The sequence below is a fragment of the Genypterus blacodes genome, unplaced genomic scaffold, assembly GCF_046128005.1.
Source record: "Genypterus blacodes isolate CSIRO-AG114 ecotype Tasmania unplaced genomic scaffold, CSIRO-AGI_Gbla_v1 ptg000055l_1, whole genome shotgun sequence".
Lineage (NCBI taxonomy): Eukaryota > Metazoa > Chordata > Actinopteri > Ophidiiformes > Ophidiidae > Genypterus > Genypterus blacodes.
Genome location: NW_027466867.1, coordinates 4,401,651 through 4,422,889, shown reverse-complemented (window position 1 = coordinate 4,422,889; position 21,239 = coordinate 4,401,651). Strand labels below are relative to the sequence as shown.

The 21,239-nt window shown below is 45.2% G+C and overlaps 2 protein-coding genes across 4 annotated transcripts; one reads left to right on the top strand and one right to left on the bottom strand.

The window, feature by feature from the left end:
* Positions 1 to 622: 622 nt before the first annotated feature.
* On the bottom strand, positions 623 to 17,428 carry LOC143001978 (uncharacterized). Of its 3 annotated transcripts, none has more exons than XM_076151877.1 (21): positions 17,352 to 17,428; positions 16,489 to 16,576; positions 16,332 to 16,385; positions 16,166 to 16,246; positions 15,979 to 16,067; positions 15,857 to 15,893; positions 15,639 to 15,757; positions 13,081 to 15,513; positions 12,834 to 12,907; positions 11,817 to 11,952; positions 11,556 to 11,613; positions 9,552 to 9,643; positions 8,577 to 8,794; positions 8,407 to 8,494; positions 6,962 to 7,039; positions 6,735 to 6,775; positions 6,155 to 6,238; positions 4,983 to 5,040; positions 3,460 to 3,533; positions 2,748 to 2,808; positions 623 to 884 (listed from the first exon to the last, which is right to left on the bottom strand). In XM_076151877.1, exons 1-21 carry the CDS (start codon positions 17,395 to 17,397, stop codon positions 784 to 786), a joined length of 4,110 nt encoding a protein of 1,369 aa, XP_076007992.1. In that variant the 5' UTR covers positions 17,398 to 17,428; the 3' UTR covers positions 623 to 783. The 3 variants fall into 3 exon arrangements, with proteins under 3 accessions (XP_076007992.1, XP_076007994.1, XP_076007993.1); XM_076151879.1 differs by having other exon boundaries at positions 9,606 to 9,643; XM_076151878.1 differs by having other exon boundaries at positions 15,639 to 15,754.
* A 243-nt stretch (positions 17,429 to 17,671) lies between these two features.
* On the top strand, positions 17,672 to 20,947 carry becn1 (beclin 1, autophagy related). Its single transcript, XM_076151894.1, has 12 exons — positions 17,672 to 17,823; positions 18,000 to 18,132; positions 18,215 to 18,279; positions 18,418 to 18,476; positions 18,581 to 18,671; positions 18,756 to 18,892; positions 18,996 to 19,190; positions 19,307 to 19,453; positions 19,554 to 19,703; positions 20,071 to 20,131; positions 20,221 to 20,363; positions 20,548 to 20,947. Exons 2-12 carry the CDS (start codon positions 18,006 to 18,008, stop codon positions 20,714 to 20,716), a joined length of 1,344 nt encoding a protein of 447 aa, XP_076008009.1. The 5' UTR covers positions 17,672 to 17,823; positions 18,000 to 18,005; the 3' UTR covers positions 20,717 to 20,947.
* The last annotated feature ends 292 nt before the right edge of the window (positions 20,948 to 21,239 follow it).

Sequence of the window (21,239 nt, the reverse complement as noted above, 5' to 3'; positions counted from 1 at the left end):
TAGGCGTGTAACTGTAAAAATGATCTTTTTCAATCATTCCAGCATTTTATTATAATAATAGCACGTACCAGTCAGTTTAGGTTTGCAAGCGTGACTCGAAACCTTCCGAGTTCCTTCATTATTTAAGATACGGTATTACCTGAAGCTGCAGGTTGAAGTTGTTAGAGGGAAGCGTGAGAATTCCGGAGGGATTTCTCTGAATCAGAGTCAAATCAGGTGAAGTAACACTGGAATGTGAGCTGGGGAGTCTTGCGGCTCAATTTTTACTGCAGATCACAAAGGAGTGTGAAGCGCAGAGGTTACGAGCGGACACATTTAGACATTGTTGTGTTAAGATACAAAGTTCGCCGCAAGAGCACAAGACAGACCCAAAACTTCAGGTGTGTTCTTCTAAGTATTGTCTCAGTGCTTTGGTTGCTGAGAAAGGCCTGTATTTGGTCTCAAAGGAACATTAGAACCACACACTTCTCCCTCCAACATAGACAGAATTGATACACTTTGCTCGACACACACCAAGATGATGACAGACACACTAGGATCAAGCCAAACTCCAGCAGCTCCCTATCTCTTATTGTCTTAAGGCAGTAAGGCACGGGTGTGTTACTCTCTTGCATGAGATTTTTATTGTTTTAGATGCAAGTACATAACATACAGAACAATATTTACAATATTCACAACTTTTAACCGGCCAGTGTTTGACTATATAAGGGCCATCAAGAAGTACAAGTCAGCTAAAAGCACAAACACTGGTTAAGACAAAAACTTGAAGCAAAGGCGCCAGGCTCATTTTGCATGGTTGTAGTTATTGTAGTTTTGGAGGGTGTACGTTGCCACGGTATCCAGGAGCCAACCGCGGGTCACGACTGTAGCCTTCCTGCAGAGACCTGTGAAGCAACAAGTGTGCTGATGATTAAGATTACTATTTAAGAAGAAATATACACACATTCAAAGCAGCTGAACAAACAAATAATGACGCTTATCTCTACTTTGACATTCAGTTCTTACTTCTGAATCAGACAATACATCACTTTTCTCTCTAACTTCACTATCAGACTCTAAGCTTAAGTTTATAATTGAAACTAAGTCATATTTATAATCACATCCATGCATTACAAAATAGGATGGGGTGTGTGTGTGTGTGTGTGTGTGTGTGTGTGTGACCTATCAAAGGTGCAGAGAGTGACAGGGAGGCTGGGGGAGACATTTGATTACCTGTGCTATGGGTGCCAGAGGACAAGGCAGGAAAGCCACATTAAATATGCAGCAGTGTAAATGAGGATGCCAGCTGAAGCGGTTGTCTCTCGCTCTCTCTCTCTCCTTATTTTGACTTTCCAGCGCTCCGCTCCTGACATTTTCTCCGGGCCGTTTCTCTGCTGCCTCACTTGCTTCACGCTCACTGTTTGGTGTGTCAGGCGCGCAGGAAGACGGACACGTGTACGTACCGATCCAAAGGGCATGTACTCCCTTTGTTCACAAACAGGAAAAATCCCAGATCCCAGGATTACCTTGGATCCGCCCCCTTTTCACACCTTGATGTGAAAGTGTCACTGACTTCCCCGTCGCAGCATTGGTCAAGTGTTAACCCTTGCCTGTGAGGTCGCTTGGGCCCAAATCTCTGACTTCTTTCTCTCCGTGCGCATCAACTAAAGCAGAGAGGGGACAGGATCCTTTGCCCTGGACTTTTGTGCCAGTGAACACAGAACCTCCAAGATCAATACATCTGTTTGCTTTGATCTTTTTTGTCTGACCAAGACTCAAATTGTGGATCAAGAAGCCACTGGTTCTCCTCTTTTCCTCCACATCATGAAGAGAACTCCCCAATCCCTACCCGCTGTCATTTGTCCCCTTGTAAAAAGGAGTGGTGCCCCGAGGACTTTCATTTTATTAAAGGTATTATTATTCTATTTTATTTGGTAGCGATATTTGTTAAAAAGTGATTTCCCTTACACGTGCAATAACGGAGCTGAACGCTACAGTGGAAATTCTATAACAGACACTTGTGAGGACATTCCTGTCACAGTGTGAATTCCCTTCAGTGCTCAGATGTCTGACCTTATTTTACATTCATGCAAATCTTTGCCCTTTCCATCCTGAACATATTTACTTCAGCTAAACTGTTACTGTCCAAAGTCAAATATCACAATGTGTTTGACAGGGATGAGACTGAGAGACGATTATTAATGGTGCTGTGGACAGGATGGGGACAGTTTAAGTTTAGAAAAATTACTTAACTGTGATTTTACCTTAAATACCTGGAGAAAACAACATTTGAGCAGATTGATGTTGTAACAATAATCTATGTTATTCAATTAAACACGTCAGCTGGAACCAGGGAAAATATTCTTCTTGTTATGCAACTGAATAAATTGATTAGCAATTTTGTTAAAGTACTACACATGTTGGACAGCTCTTTAAAACAAGCATGTCACTCTCACACAAACACAAACACACACACTATGAGACGCCACATGTCCATCTCTGTGTCGGACTCACACCCCCTGAACAAAGCCGTGCATCAATTATGTAACCAGCTCCCCCTGCCGCTGTCAGTTTCATCCTCGTCTTTACGACTTGTGTGTGGGATTAAGCGTGTGTGTGTGTGTGTGTGTGTGTGTGTGTGTGTGTGTGTGTGTGTGTGTGTGTGTGTGTGTGTGTGTGTCAGAAATTAGAGAGAGGCTAAGAGAGGAAGGCTGCAAGACAAGTGTTTTTCTGTTTGTGTTAGAGAAGATTACGTTTTTAAGACTCACTGTTGTATCTGGACAACGATGAATCGGGTCCGGGCTGAACAATAACCAGCTGATGGGATTTCTGTGGAACAATAAAACAAAAATTAGCCCCAAATGCACAACCGCTAAACGAGCAAGACTTTCATGTGAGTGCAACAAGTAGAACGTCTCCTGAATATCCCTCTTTCATGTGCAGGATTAAACCCCAGTGTGTTCAGGAGCTACATCTCTTGTTTGATCTCTACCGTACCGATCAATTTCGGCTGAATGACTCATCGATTAGATTGTGGAAGGCTTCTTTCATGCTTTTACCCATAAATCCTGCAAACAAAGCAGCATTTATCCAGGGCTATTATCGCAGAAAGAGAGCCAAATGATGAACATTAAGCATCGGGGAGGCTGCGGCTTTGCAGGTTAGTAAGCTTCATGGAAGTGTGTGTGATACCTGCTGGGAACACTGCAGGCTTCTATTGCTGAAACTACGAGTCATAGTAAAAAGCACATCAGTAGACTGGAACGCCTTCAAACTGAAACATTACAGACTCGTATGTGGGGGAAAATAACCGGCCACAAACCAGAGATCCATCACTTTTACTTTGCAGGATTAAGGCACTTTGCTCATATCTGTTTTACCACGATTCAAAGACAATTGAGAAAACAGGAGATGCAGTGAAGTCGTCCTTCCTGTTAGTTTTCTGTGAAGGGCAGCTTAGACAACATTTTGCCTGCTTACCTGCTTACTGTCAAGGAGAAGTGGATCTTTCACTACAGCAGCACCACAAAGCTCCACCATCCACTCCAATTCGCCTAGAACACACACATACACACAAATAAACACACAGACAAAGAGAGAGGGAGACCTTGACGGTTAACCTAAGGGGAATTCAGAGCAATGTCTCGTTTCAAGATGTGCTTCCCTTTGATGAGACACAGAGAAAACGGGTCAATACATTCTCCACTCAATCAATACACACATTTCTCTCAACACAATATGTTTAGAGTTTCACATCAAACCACAAATCCTTCATCAACCACAAACGTCCCCCCCCCCTCCTCTTTGGCTGTAGCGCTGGTGTTGGAACATCAAACCTGTGCTTCACGCTGCAGATGCTTTCGCCATTTAACATTCGCAAAGTTGACTGATTAAATAATAGATGAAATCCTGTTTGCTTGACTCCTTCCTCATGTTTGTAGCATGTGAGAAAAGAAAGGGCCTTTGAACTGCTCACGCTAGCAAACAGATGTCGACCCATTAGCTAAGCTTCATCGACCCAGCAGGAAGCAGCAGGATGCTGAGGAGCACTTTAAGAGCTCCAGGAGGAGCGGAACAAAAGAATGCTGCCGGCGGGTTTATCGAGATGTGCAGCCCCCCAGAGAGCTTCACCCATGTATCGATGTGGAGGATAAAGCAAATGTACATCTACAGGGAGTAGATGATATGGATGGAAACCTGACTCATATCTACCTTAGAACTGTAGGTCAACTGATTGAAGCCATTAACAGTTTGAATCATTAAAAACATAGGCTCATCAACTAAGCTGGTGTGGAAATAGTGAGATGTGCAAAAGCACTTTGACTGAGCCTGGAAGCTCATTTCCATTTTAATTTCAATAATCATTTCCAGGCAGCAAAATGAATCCATAGAAACCACCATGAAGTATGACAGCACAACATAAAAACATGTCTTTCAGACCTCCTAAGTCCATATTCAACCCGCCCACGCTGCAGAGTCGCTCTTCGTTGTTGCTAAAATGAATGGTTTGAGAAATCAGCGCAGGTCTCCCGCTGGTTCGTCGTGTCAGTCAAAACCTGTGCGAGCTGCTTAAAATGTCTTCTTATATTTCACTCTTTAAACTCAGACGGGCGCCTATCTGCGTCCTGCAGGACAGAGACGTCAAACGACAGAGCGCCGTGTCGGACGCTGGGGGAGGCGGCTGTTCGGCGGCATTTTCCGCTGTTTTGCTCTTTGAAAACATGCGAGTGAAAAAACGATTTCTTCAGTGTTTAGGACCTTTATAACCTGAAAACTGTTTCACACACAAGAACCAAGAGAATATGGGATCTAGTCGTGCTGTTTTATTGCTTTGTTTTGTAATAAAGATTTAACTGTGGTGGAGTCCTGGTGGAGGTTTATGCTCTTTATGTTTTCTAGCTGGATGCTGTTGGAAATATTACGACAAACATCCCCATCTTTGTCCTTTCGGCCCCAACATCACAACATATTTTAAGGAGCTCTACGATGGTGCTTTGGTTTACCTGTGGTCATGTCCATGAAAGGCCCTTGGAAGCAGATCTTGTAGCCCTTCATAAGCAGCTACACAGAAAGAGAAACAGACACAAGGTCAGAACAAAAACAAATCTAATCTAACGCAAAACTACAGCTTACAAGCACATCCATATCTACTCATCCACAATGATTATTATTGATTACTTGAAGACATAAAAGAGAAATAAAACACAAGGAAATGGTGTTTATTTTTTGCCTTCGCTGCAGCGTTTGAAGAGAAACAGAAAAGAGTCTGATATTAAAATGCAAACAGCTCCACCTTCACCACACTAATATGCTTACAGCACGCTAAGAAAAATGACCTGTCTGACTGCGGGGACATATTGTTTTATTGCACTCAGGGTCAATAATGTGGCTTTAAATGGGGGAATGCGGAATGTTTCCTTGAGCTTTTTCCGAACGCTCGGTCTCGTGTTGCAGCCTCACATGAGGCCGGATGGGAACGGCTTTGCGAGATAGATGCTGCGGCTGCGGGAAAGCGACGCTCTAATTTCTCACACCTGCCCGTCTGTCCGTAATGATCGTTAGCTAGAGGTGGTCGGTGAGAAGTAAAAGCTTTTTCCGTGACAGATTTTTAATTTAGACAACACCTAATGTCCTTCAGGAGGTATTAGAGTGTGTGATGTGATAACGGGAGGCTGGAAGTGCGAGCTCCTTCCGTCTGTCACTCTCGCACGTTGCCTCGGCAGATTTCCTGCGTATCAACATTGGGTCTGCCACGCGCCTGGAGCTCGCCGTTCCATCCGTTAGTCCGTTTTGTCAAGCCGGTGATGGTTAGAGGGAGAGAACATGAACGGAAACAATCTGTTCGACTCAAAAACTCGGAATTACAGTCTTATTCAGTTGGCCAGGGCTTTTCAACAGGCAGCAATACGGCCAACTAAATTGAGCTGCTTCTAATTTCTTGGACTGGCCCCACCGGTCACTTAGTCGATACTTAAAACAGGGCCTGAACAAAGAGGGGTCCGAAAAGAAGAATCTGGTTATTATTTTCATTGAATGAGACGCTTAGTGAGGTTGATTTGATTTGTTTTGAAGCTGCCATGTATTATTTCTTCCACAATAAGAGCAACATCAATCAGTGTATTAAGAACTCATTATGTTCACTGTGCAAAACTTGTTAAATCTACAAGCGACTCACATTATTGTCTTTGGTGGTCCGGGCTCTCATGGGGCCGTGGTGATCGGGGCCGTTCACCACGTCGCCTCGCACTTCGAACGGACTCTGTTGGCGAAAACACAGAGAAACGGACTTCGTTTCATGTTTGACTGGCAAAGAAAATCTCACTTGCAGACGTTGAACACCTTGACGAGCAGGTTTTCAATATCAGATTCACCGGCAGTCAGCTCGCAACGGGTGCTCGTGTCAAATGCCCAGACAGCCTGACATGTACTTCTTCTCACTACACAGTGTATTCAAGACTACACAGAGCATTTGTCAGTTTTAGGCGTTTTATACTGTATCTATGGACTGTGGGCAGACAGGCCAAGACAACGAGCTAAATAATTTCAAATAAAGGGTAACACTAAACAAAAGGGGTTGGCGAAGATGATACATGCATCGCAGAGAACCAGAGGCAGCGGTTTCTAAAGCAACTGCGTGACAAATAATTTATCAGGTATTATAGCAGAGCACGAGAGAGAGAGATTCATCAAACGGCCTTAGTGCAACATCTAGAACACAGAGATGCAACAATGGTGTGCAAAGTCAACAAACATACCTCGTCTAAGAGTTTCTTCTGTTTGAAGCACTCAGAAATCCCTGCGGGGAGGAGAACAGAATGAAAACTTGAGGGTCTACAGCGAACACAGCTCGACTGTATTATGAGACGCTCCGGTCTGTGTGGTGCCCCCCTCCCCCCATCGTGCTGTTTTGCATTTAGACTAATCTAATCCTATCCAAACGCGTCGGTAACAGGTCTGGACTAGGAAGCGACTTGGGACTCACAGTGGAAGCTCACCACCCACTTCCTGCCGGCGATGCCAAGGAAGTATTTCAGCGTGCGTTCACACACCAGCGTTCCGTCTGGAAGAAAGACAAGAAGAAGGTGTAAAATGCTGTGAACACACACACGCACGCACGCACGCACGCACGCACGCACGCACGCACGCACGCACGCACGCACGCACGCACGCACGCACACACACAGACACACAGACACACAGACACACAGACACACACACTGATTTCCCTATTTGGTTCAGCGAGCAATGTTGTAACCTTTGGCGAGACACTTGAGAGATAGCTGATGACATATAACACAGAGTTATGCTCAGAGTGCATCATCCTGCAGTTCCCGGAAGAGACTGGTAAGCACAAATTCAGGTGAAGCGGTGGATCACTCCTATTGGACGCACCGGACGAGACAAGACGACAGAGGCACGGACACGAACATGCAGCTGCAGTACACAGAGGAGAGCAGTGTGTGTGGGCGAGAATCCCTGTGTGCCTGTGCGGGGTGACGCAACATGTGGAGCAGGAGAAATGTGAACGTGGCTATTCTTCCAAAAACACAGGGTTCAGATATTGTAACTTTTAGAAATATGTTTCCACATTCCAGGCGAAACCCTGCTGAGGTGAAACTTAAATGGAGCCGCTTTGTTAGATCCTCTGAATATATGTGTTCAGCCCTAAGAACATAACAATACTACAGGTACTTTGCTGGTTCTTTGTTGGCTCACAAACTGACTTGCGGTGTGATGGTCGATACACAGCAGCAATGTTTCTATTTCTCTATCCTTGTTTGACTGCAGGTTTCCGCTGACTGACCGATCCCGCCAATAGATAGCTTCACGGACTGAACTCCATTGATTAACAGGGGTCAAAGGTGAGTCTACATTCAGAGAATATACAGATTGGGCTTGACCTGAGGTGACCTATCATCCAAGTTTGAATCGACGGCACCAGGAGGTATGAGTGGGACGTCTCCTGTTTCGTAACATTACATTTAAAAAGAAAAGAAAAGAAAAAAAGACCCAGAAGCCCAAAGTTCTTCTTTTTAGTTTCCTGGGAAACCGCTGCCATTAAAAGGGTTTTTTAACAGTGACGGTTAATGTGGCGCGTTGGAAGACAGCCGGCTTTGAAATTAAAAATAATCTATCAGAGGGGGTAATTAGCGACGAGAGGATGAATGGAGCAGAGTGAGTGGGTGAGAGAGAAAGACGGAGCGTATCGCTAAGTGCTTTAAAAGACGCGGAAAATAAGCGGTGACGAAAAGGAGAAAAGGAAAAGTACTTCTAACGACGCCAATGCTCTCGCTGAAGAAAATGTTTAAACAGAGGAGGGGGAAAGATCTAAAGCAGAACAAAAGCTCATCTCTTCATGTAAACACAGCCGTTTTGAAACACTAATTAAAGTTAAATGGATCAATTCAGAGTGATTCTTAGATCTACCTGTGCGCATGATGATATGGGTGGCGTCTGCAGTCACGTGGGGAATCACGTGGGCGCCGACTCTCTTGGCAAACTTTTTCACCAGAACCTGAAGGCAACGTTGATTGATTGTGATTTGTAATGATGTATTGAAAAGTCAGGTCATGTTCAACCAAATCTGTGCTTCGTACCTGTTCACTGGGAGCCAATCCAGACGAGACGAGCACCAGTTTAGCTTTACCCCCGTCTCTCGGAGGAGTGTATGCCAAGGCGGCGGGTTTGACATTATTCTCTTTGTCTTCTTGCCCATCTGATGGCGAACCTTCGGCATTCGGTGCTTTGCTGGTAGGCATGGTCGCTGTGCTTGAACTTGGCGTCCTGGGAACTCTGCAACCTTCTGCTCTCAGCCCTTGAAGCGTAGGAGGAGGAGGAAAGAAACAGGAAGGAACCGCCAGCCATCAATGATCATGTCAGAGAAATGTCTCATTTGAGAGGAATCATTTGTGGTCCGTGTCGAACAGAGCTGAACCACGTAACCATTTCCTCTTGCTGTTGTGCACATTTTCATCCATTTCTGAACACATAAAGATCTGATTTTGCTCTCAATCGATGTTCCTAACTCATATTAAGGATTTACACTTCCATTGTGATCAGATCTCTGCAGTCTGGACACTGATAACAAAGAGCTAAGCCCCCAATACAATGGCTCAATTTGCTGGTCTGTGACTGTTCGACGCTTATGATTGGCAAGTGACTGACAGAACGCCATCACAGGAAGCTGAGTTTAGGTTGCCCCGGCTGGGAAGGAGGAGATCATGGTTTTTGACAGCAGAGGAATTGTTGATCTACTGCTCCTCTGGCGCCGACAAGCCAGCAGCTGGTTAGTACGCCCCCCCTTCTGTGAGCCTTGGGATGCCTAACAAATTGTGCAAAGGTGCTTGGGAGTAGCATGTCTGCTGTTGCTTTGCTTGCCCTGTTGCTACAGCAACCCCAACCCCGGATGAGCAGAGGAAATTGGAGAGTGGATAGTAGATGTCTAAATGTCAGCCATCAGGCTCGGGCATAAAATCCATTATTATCTGTTAAAGTCTATCACTAGCAGACAATAATGTGTCTCTGTCCATCACTGAAGAAGTCACAGTCATTACGCCGCACTGCAGCCTCACCGGTATCTGCGTCAGTGCTACGCTTTGACAGACAGGGCCGGGTGACACACTCACCGTCGGATAATCCTCTCCCTGCACCTGGACCGGCGTTCCTGTAAGACAGAGGCGTGTGCATTTTACTTTGTGGAAAGGTGAAGTGAAAGACGAGAAGGAGAAACCATCTAAATGTCCTGAAAGTGTTGGGGAGGACATATCAGAGCAGATCTGGGTATTTCAATGTGACTTGTTTATTTATTGATGGGTTTCCATATTGTCTCAAATTGTATCAGTACTGTCCCAATCCTTCAAATTCAGTTACAGGATGATACTGTGAGACGCTACACAAGAAAACCGCCTGACACATTGGAGCAAAGCTGTGATGCTGGCTTTATATTATCTTAATACACAGCAATTAAGCTGTCAACAATTCTAAATTAGACCAGCGTTACTTATTTCAAGCATGTACTGTGCAAATGTACTATGTAGAATGAAAAAAACAGATCTGGACTTGGATCAGCAGCATATAAATCAAATATACTTCATCTGTACATCCCTGATTGTCACATGATCAGATGTTATCTTATCCTATATGACAAATGGACAAATGGACGTTCCTTCATTTGCTATGGGGTTAATTTCTCCACTGAAAGCTCCAGACCTTCCACTCCTGACGTCATTTGACCTTCCTGTCCCGAAGTGATAACAGCTCATTGAAAACTTGTCAAAAAACTGCCAGCGCTAACTATTCTATTCAACGTTACCAAAGCGCTTATTGAAATATGCGTTTTTCATTTAGAGAGCAAATTCATGTCTCATAAAGCTCAGCCCCTCTGTGTTCTAATCCTCCGTCTCTTTTCATCTTCCTCTCGCTCTCCCCCCGGAGGACAGTACTTAGAACCCTGCCGAGGCGAGAGGTTGGCTGGGTGCAGTCAAGCAGGGGAGATAAATTACTGTGGCAACACAAGTTTCTCTCTAAGTGCTCTAAATGACATATAAGATGCAGGCACTAACGACTTTTTTATTCTCCACAGCATAAGCGGATACTGGGATTCATTAGTGAGATTATCCGCCTGTCCTCTTGAGATGCATCGTCCTCTGAAAATAAGACGAGCGTCGCCGACATCCTGCTGAAAAAGAACAATTACATGCCCCTTTGCTCGAGTTATTGTTCTTCTCAATACAGATCTATTAGTGAAGTATAGCTCTGTTTCACATGTATTTACAGGGTAGAGCATCCTCTGGGGCGAGATGCGGTGCACTAAGACGCCATCATCTGGGTTAGAGAGTAAGGATCGTCCCTATACTTATGGCCAACACCACACCGCCTTCCACCACCGAGGTCAGCTGCTATATAATGATCCTTTCACCTTCACGCTGTGTATTATCACGAAAATCTGCCTCAGCTGGCTGAAGAGCATCGAGTCTGTAGGGAACAATCAGGTCCAATTGTAGACTGACGGATGAATACTGAGTTGCAGGATGTGCCAATTTTTCAAAAGGGGGGAAATTTAATCTGTTTTTTGGAACTGGCTCCAAATGGTTTTGTTAACGGCGTCGCATCAGTTCATCATGTGTGGACAGCAGACAACTTCTCAGTGCCAAAACCGCTACAGCCAGTTTGGCCCATTGCTTAGAAAAGACATAGCATTAACACAGAGATGCAATGTGCTTCAAATGCTGTGTATCCATGGCTGTAGTGGAAAATTGTAGAGCGCTCAAATGAAGATATCGCCGCGATTGGGGACTCTCGTTCTCTACATACCTCGTTGCTCGGCGACATAGCGTGATCATATTCAATTCAACGTGTGCATGACTCACTTGGTTACAGTGCATGGGGGTGCAAGTGGTAGAGTTCAGTCTGTCAGGATGATCAAAACAGTCAACCAGTAAATGCTCTTCCTTTGGCTCCCATTAATGAGCCCAACGCCCACTTTAGTTGGCTTCAGGAGTTTCGGTACGGATTCGGAGCAGTTTAAAACATTCACACGGTCGCACGTCAAGTAGTCACGACGGCGTGTTACTGACCTTCCTGAGGTTTGGCCGGTGCCTGGGTCACAAGGTGGGGACCTCGGGGCGTCACGGCCTGGGGACACAAAACCATCCAGCTCAGATTAGCTGTCAAAACTTGCACCACCCAAAGACAAACCTTCTCAAAGAAAAGTATGTGAAAGAAATCCAAGAGCACATTTAATCACATTTTAATGGTGTAAAACTTGTCATCCATCTCATACACTCGCGTCTACTTTGCATTTCATCCCGGTGTAACCTCAGTCATTATCTGCCCACCTGTGTTTCCTCCGCTTTGATGGCTTTCTGAGGGCACTCGCTTTGCAGGATCGTCTTCTTTCTCCTGAAGTACTTCTGACACCAGAGCCATCAGCTTCTCCAGCCTAACCAGCTCCTTTTGCATCTCCATCTTTTGCTTTGAGAGGATAAAACGAGGCGTACGGGAATAGAACAGGCTGCGATTACAAATGAGTCAAATGCTTTGACGGAATACGGGGGGGTGGGTCGGGGGGGTTGAGGGGGATTAGAAGAACATAGACGCCGCAGTGCAGCATTACAATTCAAAATAAAATAGTTATAGTAGATGCATCTGTCTTGCACCGTCAGTGTAAAACTGAGTGTGTGTGTGTGTATATTTACACATTATCTTTACTGGTGGACAGTTGTGAGTAATTGTTGGAGGGGAACGAGTGCTGTTCCTGCTTCTACAATGCCGAGTGAGTGAGTGAGTGTGCATTATTTAGAGTAACAGAACTGACAGCGGTTCCCTCAGCTGGTCTAACTTGGAAGAAACAGTTAAGATGTTTGATGATTTTGCATCCACTAAAACTTACACTCTGCATAACATTAAATCTTTGGGTTTACAAAACAACAAAAGGTGCAATGCAGCTACATCCAGCTACATTAACTGGGGCATTTGCACTGACACACACGCACACACTTTGAAACTCCCAGTCAGAATACAGTGGACAGATAAAAGTAAATAAATGGATGAGCTCCACAGCAGGAATCATCACTAAGGCAGTGTTCCTGCTGACATCAATGAAAAACTAATTTTGAACACTGCTGAGCAGGACCTGTGCAGTCTGTCATCCCTGATATGACAGCTTGGGCTGGGCGGGAATGCAGACGCTGCCCTCTATAGGGCTGAACGCCACAGTGCACAGAGCAGACAGGCCACGTAAGAGTTTGCTGTGAGAAGGCGCACATGCAGTTCATAAAAGAAGTTATTTCAGCCAATACAGAGTTTGAACAACTTAATATATGTATATGTTAACATCCTACAATCATATTTACCTGTGTAACAAGGATTCCGCTCGAGAATTGTGAAGATTCCATGGGAACGCTGTTGTCATTTACTGGGATGTTACCTAGGAGAAGAAGAGAGAAATAAGAAAAATTGTTTGTATCTGAATATTTGAGAAATGGAACTAACACACACACACACACACACACACACACACACACACACACACACACACACACACACACACACACACACACACACACACACACACACACACACACTACCAACTAGACTTACTTTCCTGTGGTGTGCTGAACAAGTCCACAGACATTTGGCTAGCATCGAAGCAGTCGAGGCTGGGGCAGGCAGCACTGGTTCTGTTGGGGCATTCCTCATCCTGAACAAGGTCAGGGACGCTCGCCGCAGCTCTTAAAATCTGGCTAAAAGAGGGCAGCTCCTCCTCTTGTCCTCCGCTGGACTCGGATGAGGACTGGAGCCTCTGAGCTCGTCTCTTCTTTTGTGCGTTGCTCTTGATGGGGGACTGAGCGCTGACCTCTCCGCTTGCTGTAGCTTTGGGGGCCAGTTCCGCTAAGAGGCCGCTCTGGGTTAAAGAGGATTCTGCGTTTGCCAAGTCGTCAGCCGAGGAATATCTCATCGCGCTTGCTGAATTGCCCGGGGTGATGTCATCATTTATGTGTTTCATCTTCCCCTGAGCACAGTCGAGCTGATCATCTGCCTCATTTGGCCCATCTTGCTCACACTCAGACAAACCCACAACTGTGAGGCGGAGGGCAGAGTCGACGGCTTGGGGAGCAAGAGAAAGATGTGGACTTCCTGTTTGTTGCTTTGACGCTTTATTGGGACTGAGGGCAGTGCTGACACGGTTGCTGGCGCTGTCCTGACCTGACCGCCTGGTATCTGGTATGATCGCGTCTTCCACTAACGCTTGATCTGATTCCTTTAGTACCGTTTCAGGATTCAGCCTGGATGAGTTAGAGGGTGGAATCAAATCGCTGCAACATGAGTTGTCATTGTCTTTTAACTCCTGGTTGGTGACGTCAGACTCCTTCGTTCTCCTTCGGTCTTTAGCTCCTGAACCAACATGACAGTTCCTCTTTTCTTCGTCCAAACTATTCATTTTTACCTTTGGTCCACCGAGATGGAAGGATTTCCTTTTAGTGGTTTTGAAGCTTCTAAGCAGCTGCTCTGTGTCCAGCTCACTATCGTTCCTGTCCTCCTCCATTCCCACATCGTTGACATTATTTTCACGCGTCTCAGAATGAGCGTCGCTTTCTTGTGCCGGAACAGCAGCATCGGCTTCAGACGGCGCTTCAACATTTGGATCTCCACCATCGGACTCTTGGACAGCCCCGGCCTTCCTCTCGCCAGACTCCAAATCTTCAATTCCACCGATGTCTTGATCAAAAACACATCCGTTCCTTTTTGCTGCTTTTGTCACGTTTCCTTTCTTATGCGCCTGCTCATCTGTTTTCTTCACCTTCACCACACCGCTGTCCTTTGCGGGTGCATCGATCTTCCGGTTCGCTGGAGCTTGTGCTTTTGTCCGACCTTCCTGGACTTCAGCGGTGAAGTGTTGAAGTCTCCTACTCCTCCTGCCGCTCATCAAGACGGGGGTGCCTCGGTCTTCGCTGCTCGGGTAATTCTCAATTAGAACATGTGTTTCCTCTGAAGTTGCCTTGGTCTCCTGCGCACCCCCTGGACTGTGCGCTCCATTTTGAGCAGCGACCAGAACCAGGGGCTTTGACACCCTTGCAGACTTGCCCCGGGTCTGCCTGGCGTTCTTGCCTTTCTTTTTCACAGCTTTCTTCCTCTCAGGACTTTCCAACTCGGCCTTTGCCTGCTCTTGCAAATCACTGTCAACTAGATGTAATGCGTCGAGTGTTTTCTTTGACTTTCTTCCTGGCCGACGTGGTTCAGGATCAGACGAGGCACAGTCGACCTCATCGTTACCGCCATTTAACTCAGTGTCCATCTGTTGCATTTCTTCTCCGCTGATGTTCACTTGTTCTGTCACTTGTAGCTCGTCTTCCACGTCACTGTCATTTCTGTCATCACACAGAGATTCCTGGAGATCGTCCTTCTTCTGTCCGGCAGCCTCTTTAACAGTCAATGCGTCTTCAGATAAGGAGTGCATTTGTGGGTCGACACAAACCTTTAGCGGCCCGGCGGTGGTTTGGTTCCCTCTTCGCTTCCGTTTGTACACAGCTCCGAACACCTGCTCTGCAAGGGCTCCAGCACGTTCCGCTCGCTTGGGAACACTGTGTTGTCTGATATCTATCGTTGATGTTGAAGAGCCGCTGTCAGAGTTGTTTGAATCAAAAGGGTCTTTAGCGGGTTTCTCCAAATCCATATCTTCCTCCGTGAGTGGAACTTGCATCAGCCACTTTGCAACTTTCTCCAGACTCTTCTGTTTCTTGTTGAGGACGTCATCGGGTTCTGAATCCTTCTTTTTCTTCTTCCTTGTGGACTTTCTTAAGGGTGGCGGATCCTCCTTCTCTGGACTTGTTGAGGCATTCTCACACTGGGTGACACTTGTTTTGGGCTCGGACACCTCAGTTTCTATTGTTTCCAAATAACCTGTAGAGGAGCTGAGCATAATTCTCTCTGAATCTGGTGGGGCGTCTCCCAGACCACTATCCAGCCCTTCATTTCCTGTGGTCAAAGGGCTCAAGTCCTCTAAGCCCATCAGTCTGGCAAATCCATGCTGGGCTAAAATAGAGCATGGACGGATAACAAATGATGAGAAATCATGAGAAAACACAACAAATTCTGCATTTTGGCTACATTCAGGTTTAAATATATAAACATATATTGATGGATCCTCCAGATTTCACCTGCTATCGTAGACGAGTGAGACGGTGGAAGATTGTTTTGGTTTGTGTTTTCGGCATCACCAAGTTCAGGGTCGGACACGTCCCCATTTGACCCACTGTCAGGCTGCTGTGCTGTGCTGCTGAGTAAAAGAAGCAGCATGCAAATACATTCACAAGGTTACAGGATGAAAATGCACTTTGGTGTTATTCTGAATGACATAGATAATTAAGATTCTTACACTGAGGGCTGTTGCTGGGTGGACCTTGAAGAAACATCTGAAAAATGAAATAAAGACAGTGTTATGGTTTGACATAAGCATGCAGATTCCAAGTACTAAGGATGTGGATGATGCAGTCTTGCCTGTTAAGCTGCTGTCTTGCTCGTATGCCTGGACCATGAGCTGCAAACCTGTGACAAGTCTCTGAAATCCAGGGCTCTCCTGCAAACTCCTGAATGAGGCAGGAAATAAAACACATTTATTATAGTAATGGACGGTATGTAAGCAAAACAAACCACTTTCAGTTGTTCCTGTTATCCTTTGTCTGACCTTTTGGTTATCTTGGCTTTACACACTGGGCAGTCTGCCCTGTTTTGTTTCTTGCTTTCCAGAAGCTTCATCATACAGAATCTTGTAGAATAAAGAAAGTACATAATTGATGAGTGCATGAAAAACTAAATCATCATGACATCGAAAATCAGACTGAGCGACTTACTTGCAAAACAGATGGTCGCATTTTGTAGAAACAGGTGTGATCATTACATCCAGACTACAGAAAAAAGAAAGGCTTCAATAAGTACACAGCAATTAACACAGACAAAAGCCTAAGAATGGGCGTATTGATGAAGCCTCCTGGTCTGACTGGAACTCACCATATGGGACACTGCAGATTCTCCCAAAGCTCTGTGATCCCCCTTTTGATATCAGTTCCTTTTAAAGCTTCCATGGTCTTTTCAAAGTCTGAAAAATCACAGCACACAAAGGCTCTCTAATCAGTACGCTGCTTTCAAACAGAACATATGCTCCGCTTTTTATGTTTTACTTGAAAATGTCTCTCCTTGTATCCTCTATGAAGTAGGCAGCACAGTTTATACCAGTGGTTCTCAAAGCGGGGGGCGCGATTAAACCCAAAACTGGTTCCGGGTTTAATATCGTTCCCCCTGTAACTCCCCCTGTAACCTCTGGTAACAGAGGGGTTACAGGGGGAACGATATTAAATAATATTAAATCGTTTCCCTTAGAGACTAACCCCCCCGTGATTGTTACGAAATCTGGTGACGAGATAATAACAGCGATGAGGTTCGTGCCACCTCGTCTCAGATCGTCGGAGTTGCTGCAAGTTGCAACCAAACATACATAACCGAGTAAAACAATGGAATAACAATAGCTTATGGGTAAATAGTATTTACCCATAAGCTATTGTTATTCCAACAACCCCCGTGTTTCTTTAGGTATTTACTAAATACCTAAAGAAACACGGGGGTTATTTAAAGAAAATACAAATAAGTGTGGCGTTGTTATGGTTGACAGACCTTTAAGCATGTAATATAGTTAGTTAGTCGCTAGTTTTGGGGGTGTTTTGTTCGTGTTTTGTTGGTTATGCAACTCGCAGCGACTGACCGACTGATACAAACAAAGAGAAGGGACAGGGACAGACACATTTGACAACAAATATACACGAGACCTAATTGGCTGACGTTTAAAAATAAAACAAGGAGGCATTTTTAAGAATTACCTTGTTTTGTCTTCAGCATGAAAGATTCGAGTCGATTACAAAACATCCGCTTTGGTTTTCCCGCAATACCATCTTCTTCTGTTTGTGTAAGACGACAGCTGGCGTGGTACAGTCAGTTACTGACACCTAGTGGTCTGGAGTATGACTACACGTTTGGGAAACATACGTTTTTGCGTTTCTTGCGTTTTGATTCTGATGTTTCATTTCATTTTATTTTTAATTTTTTAATTTAGTTTTAATTTAAAGTTTTTAATTGTTTAATAGTTTTTTATTGCGTTGTAAAAAAAAATGTTTTATTTCTTCGGCTTGTAGTGACATCACATCCGCCGTAAACAAAAATAAGGAAGTGGACAGCGGAGTGCCTGGTTCCGATGTGCAAAATGCAAATCGTTTATATTTGCGGCGATTTATTATTATAAACGTGTGCAAACCTGGATTATTATACAACAATCGTCCTTCCTCGCAAAGAACAGTGAGTTTAACGTATACTTATACTCAAGCATCCTGTTCAGCTACCATTAGCTAGCTTCCTAGCAAATTAGTCACATGCTTCGCTAACTATCTAGCAAACATTTAAACTCATTAGCCTTTATTGCCGTAGATAGTTTGGTTGTTTACGGTGCGATCACTGTTTTATGTGTATTTCAGATCGGGATGGAAGGCTCCAAATCGTCGAGCACAACCATGCAGGTCAGCTTCGTGTGTCAGCGATGCAGCCAGCCACTCAAACTGGACACATCCTTCAAAGTCCTCGATCGGGTCACTATACAGGAGCTCATCGGTAAGTCCTGGCCTTAAAATGAATTAAATGTATCTAAAGTTGAGCATATGGTGGTACTCGAGCTGATTTGTCTTTCCGTTAGCTCCGTTAGTCACGGTGACTCCCAGCAAGCAGGCTGACAGCAGTGAGGGGGAGACGGCGCCAGAGGTAACTAAGGCTTTAATCTTTATTTTAAACTTAATTTAAATCGTGTCATTGCCCAATATCTCACTGGCCAGTTCCTTTCTGTTTGATGTTTTGTGAGCAAGCATGCCTGAGACTTAATTTTCATATCTTTTCCCTCAGGAGACCTTTTTAGAGAATAAGCAAGATGGAGTGGCCAGGAAATACATCCCTCCGGCACGGTGAGCACTCGAGTCATGTGAGATCTGTTATGAAGCCCCATAGAGCCTTGACAGTATCCTTCAGTAAACTTGACTGGATTGCTGAATCTTTCCTGGCTCTGCAGGATGATGTCCACAGAGAGCGCCAACAGCTTCACTCTGATCGGAGAAGCATCTGACGGAGGCACGATGGAAAACCTGAGTCGTAGGCTGAAGGTTTGCTTTCAGACAGCAAAAACATTTGAATTACTTGCTCCATTGTTATTTAGGGTTCAAATGTGACTGTTTTATCCCACACAGGTGACCAGTGACCTGTTTGACATCATGTCAGGCCAGACAGATGTGGACCACCCACTGTGTGAAGAATGCACCGACACGCTGTTGGACCACTTGGACACACAGCTCAACATTACAGAGAATGAATGTCAGAATTACAAGTGAGTTGGCATCAAATCAATAACAAATGCTATAATACTGACTTGTTCAAACAAATTCAATTGTGCGTCAGTATATTTATCTTATGCTTGCATGTATTTGCAGGCAGTGTTTGGAGCTTCTGTCTCACCTACAAGTGGAGGATGAGGAGAGCCTGTTGGCAGAGCTGCAGCATCTGAATGAGGAAGAGGAGGCCCTGGTCCAGGAGCTGGAGACAGTGGAAGATCAGAGGGCGGTTGTAGCTGAGGAGCTAACCAAGAGCAGGAGTCACTCTCAGCAGCTGGACACGGAGGAGCTCCAGTGAGTGAGGCCTTCAGGGGAGGGGAGAGGGGAGTCAAGAGATATACCATCGAAGATACAGCGGTTAGAGATGTCTGACCTCTTTCCACTGCTCCGTCTGTGTGTGTATATGTCAGGTATCAGAAGGAGTACAGTGAGTTTAAACGGCAACAGTTGGAGCTGGACGACGAGCTGAAGAGTGTGGACAACCAGATGCGTTACTGCCAGATGCAGCTGGATCGCCTGAAGAAGACCAACGTCTTTAATGCCACCTTCCACATCTGGTAACACACACACACACACACACACACAGGGGTTTACGTCCTTTGCTCTGGAAAGTCTCTCTAGAATCTGAGAATCTGTCTTTTCTGCGTCCCCGTCCAGGCACAGTGGTCAGTTCGGCACCATCAACAACTTCCGTCTGGGTCGCCTCCCCAGCGTCCCCGTGGAGTGGAACGAGATCAACGCGGCCTGGGGGCAGACCGTGCTCCTGCTGCACGCGCTGGCCAACAAAATGGGCCTGCGTTTCCAGAGGTAACACAAACATCAAATCATACGCGTCACTGTTTTCTTCCCTGGCCCGCGTTTCCCTTTGAATGATCTCGCCATTATGTGTGAAACGTTTCTCAGCTGAATCTGTTAGTAATGATGCATATTCACCCTGCCATGAAAAACTAAAACAAAACAAAGCTAATGCAGTGTGAATATCTTTCAGTGTAAATGCTTCTGCTCTCTCGCTCCTCTGGAAATGTGTTTGGTGTAACACATTGGGTCGTTTAGATTCCATTATGCAGTGCAATTTGAGGAACGTCTTCTCTGTCTTGTTTCTTTAGCCGTGTTTCATTTGAAATGTTTGTGTTGCATCTCAGTTTGGAAAGAATGTGATATGTTGTGTTTTCAGATATCGCCTTGTCCCATACGGAAACCACTCGTACTTAGAGTCACTGACAGACAAGTCCAAGGTAACGCATACAAGAGACGCTGCAGCTCAGCACTCTTTTTTTTTGGATTCCGTTTGAGCTCTTTTGTTCTGACCTTTTGTTTTGTGCAGGAACTCCCATTGTATTGCTCGGGCGGCCTGAGGTTCTTCTGGGACAATAAATTCGACCACGCCATGGTGGCCTTTCTGGACTGTGTCCAGCAATTCAAAGAGGAAGTAGAAAAAGGAGACACTGGCTTCTGCCTCCCATACAGGTCAGATGCCTGTACACACACACACCACATGGCTCTAAGGTTCATGGGTTCTTTAGCTAGGATGTCTCTGCTGCCTACTGATCTATTCGTAGAGGCCTTTTATGCATCTTCAAATCGTCTAATCTTCATCAATGTCTCCACCTAACGTGATGCGTCCACTTACTTTTGTTCTGCTCCGTGTCAGGATGGATGTGGAGAAAGGCAAGATCGAAGACACAGGCGGCAGCGGCGGCTCGTACTCCATCAAGACCCAGTTCAACTCTGAGGAGCAGTGGACCAAGGCGCTTAAATTCATGCTGACCAACCTGAAGTGGGGACTGGCCTGGGTCACCTCGCAGTTCTACAACCGATAAACCCGATTGGACAATGCCCTCGGGCTGTCGAGGACCCCCAGGATTGGTGTCATAATTCTCCTTTGGACGTGAAGTCAAAAGAGGGGTGGGTACAGTGTTAATTCAGGTTTAAGTGCAAGGAAACGTGCGTGGGACAATGTTTGGATCTTCAGGCCAGGTGATCTGTGTTCCAAAAAAAAAAAAAAGGGGGAGATGGTGCAAATCCTTCTGTGCTGCCAAGTGACCTGCCCATATGATGGAGACGGACACAGGATGTAGTCATGTCCCTCCATGTGCTCTCAAAGCAAACAGAAGAACTAGATTTGTTCAGTTTGCCATTATCTGCTTCAATAACTGCATTAATATTGAGCTTTACTTCTGGTCTTTTTTGTGTAAAGTTGACAATGCAATAAAAGTAGTGACACACACTTTATCAGACTTGAATGAATCTTTCCCACATTCACTTCACTGACAGGACACAAAGTTTACCAAATGTTATTTTAATGGTTTCATTATCTCTGAGAATGCCGCCATTCATTATAAG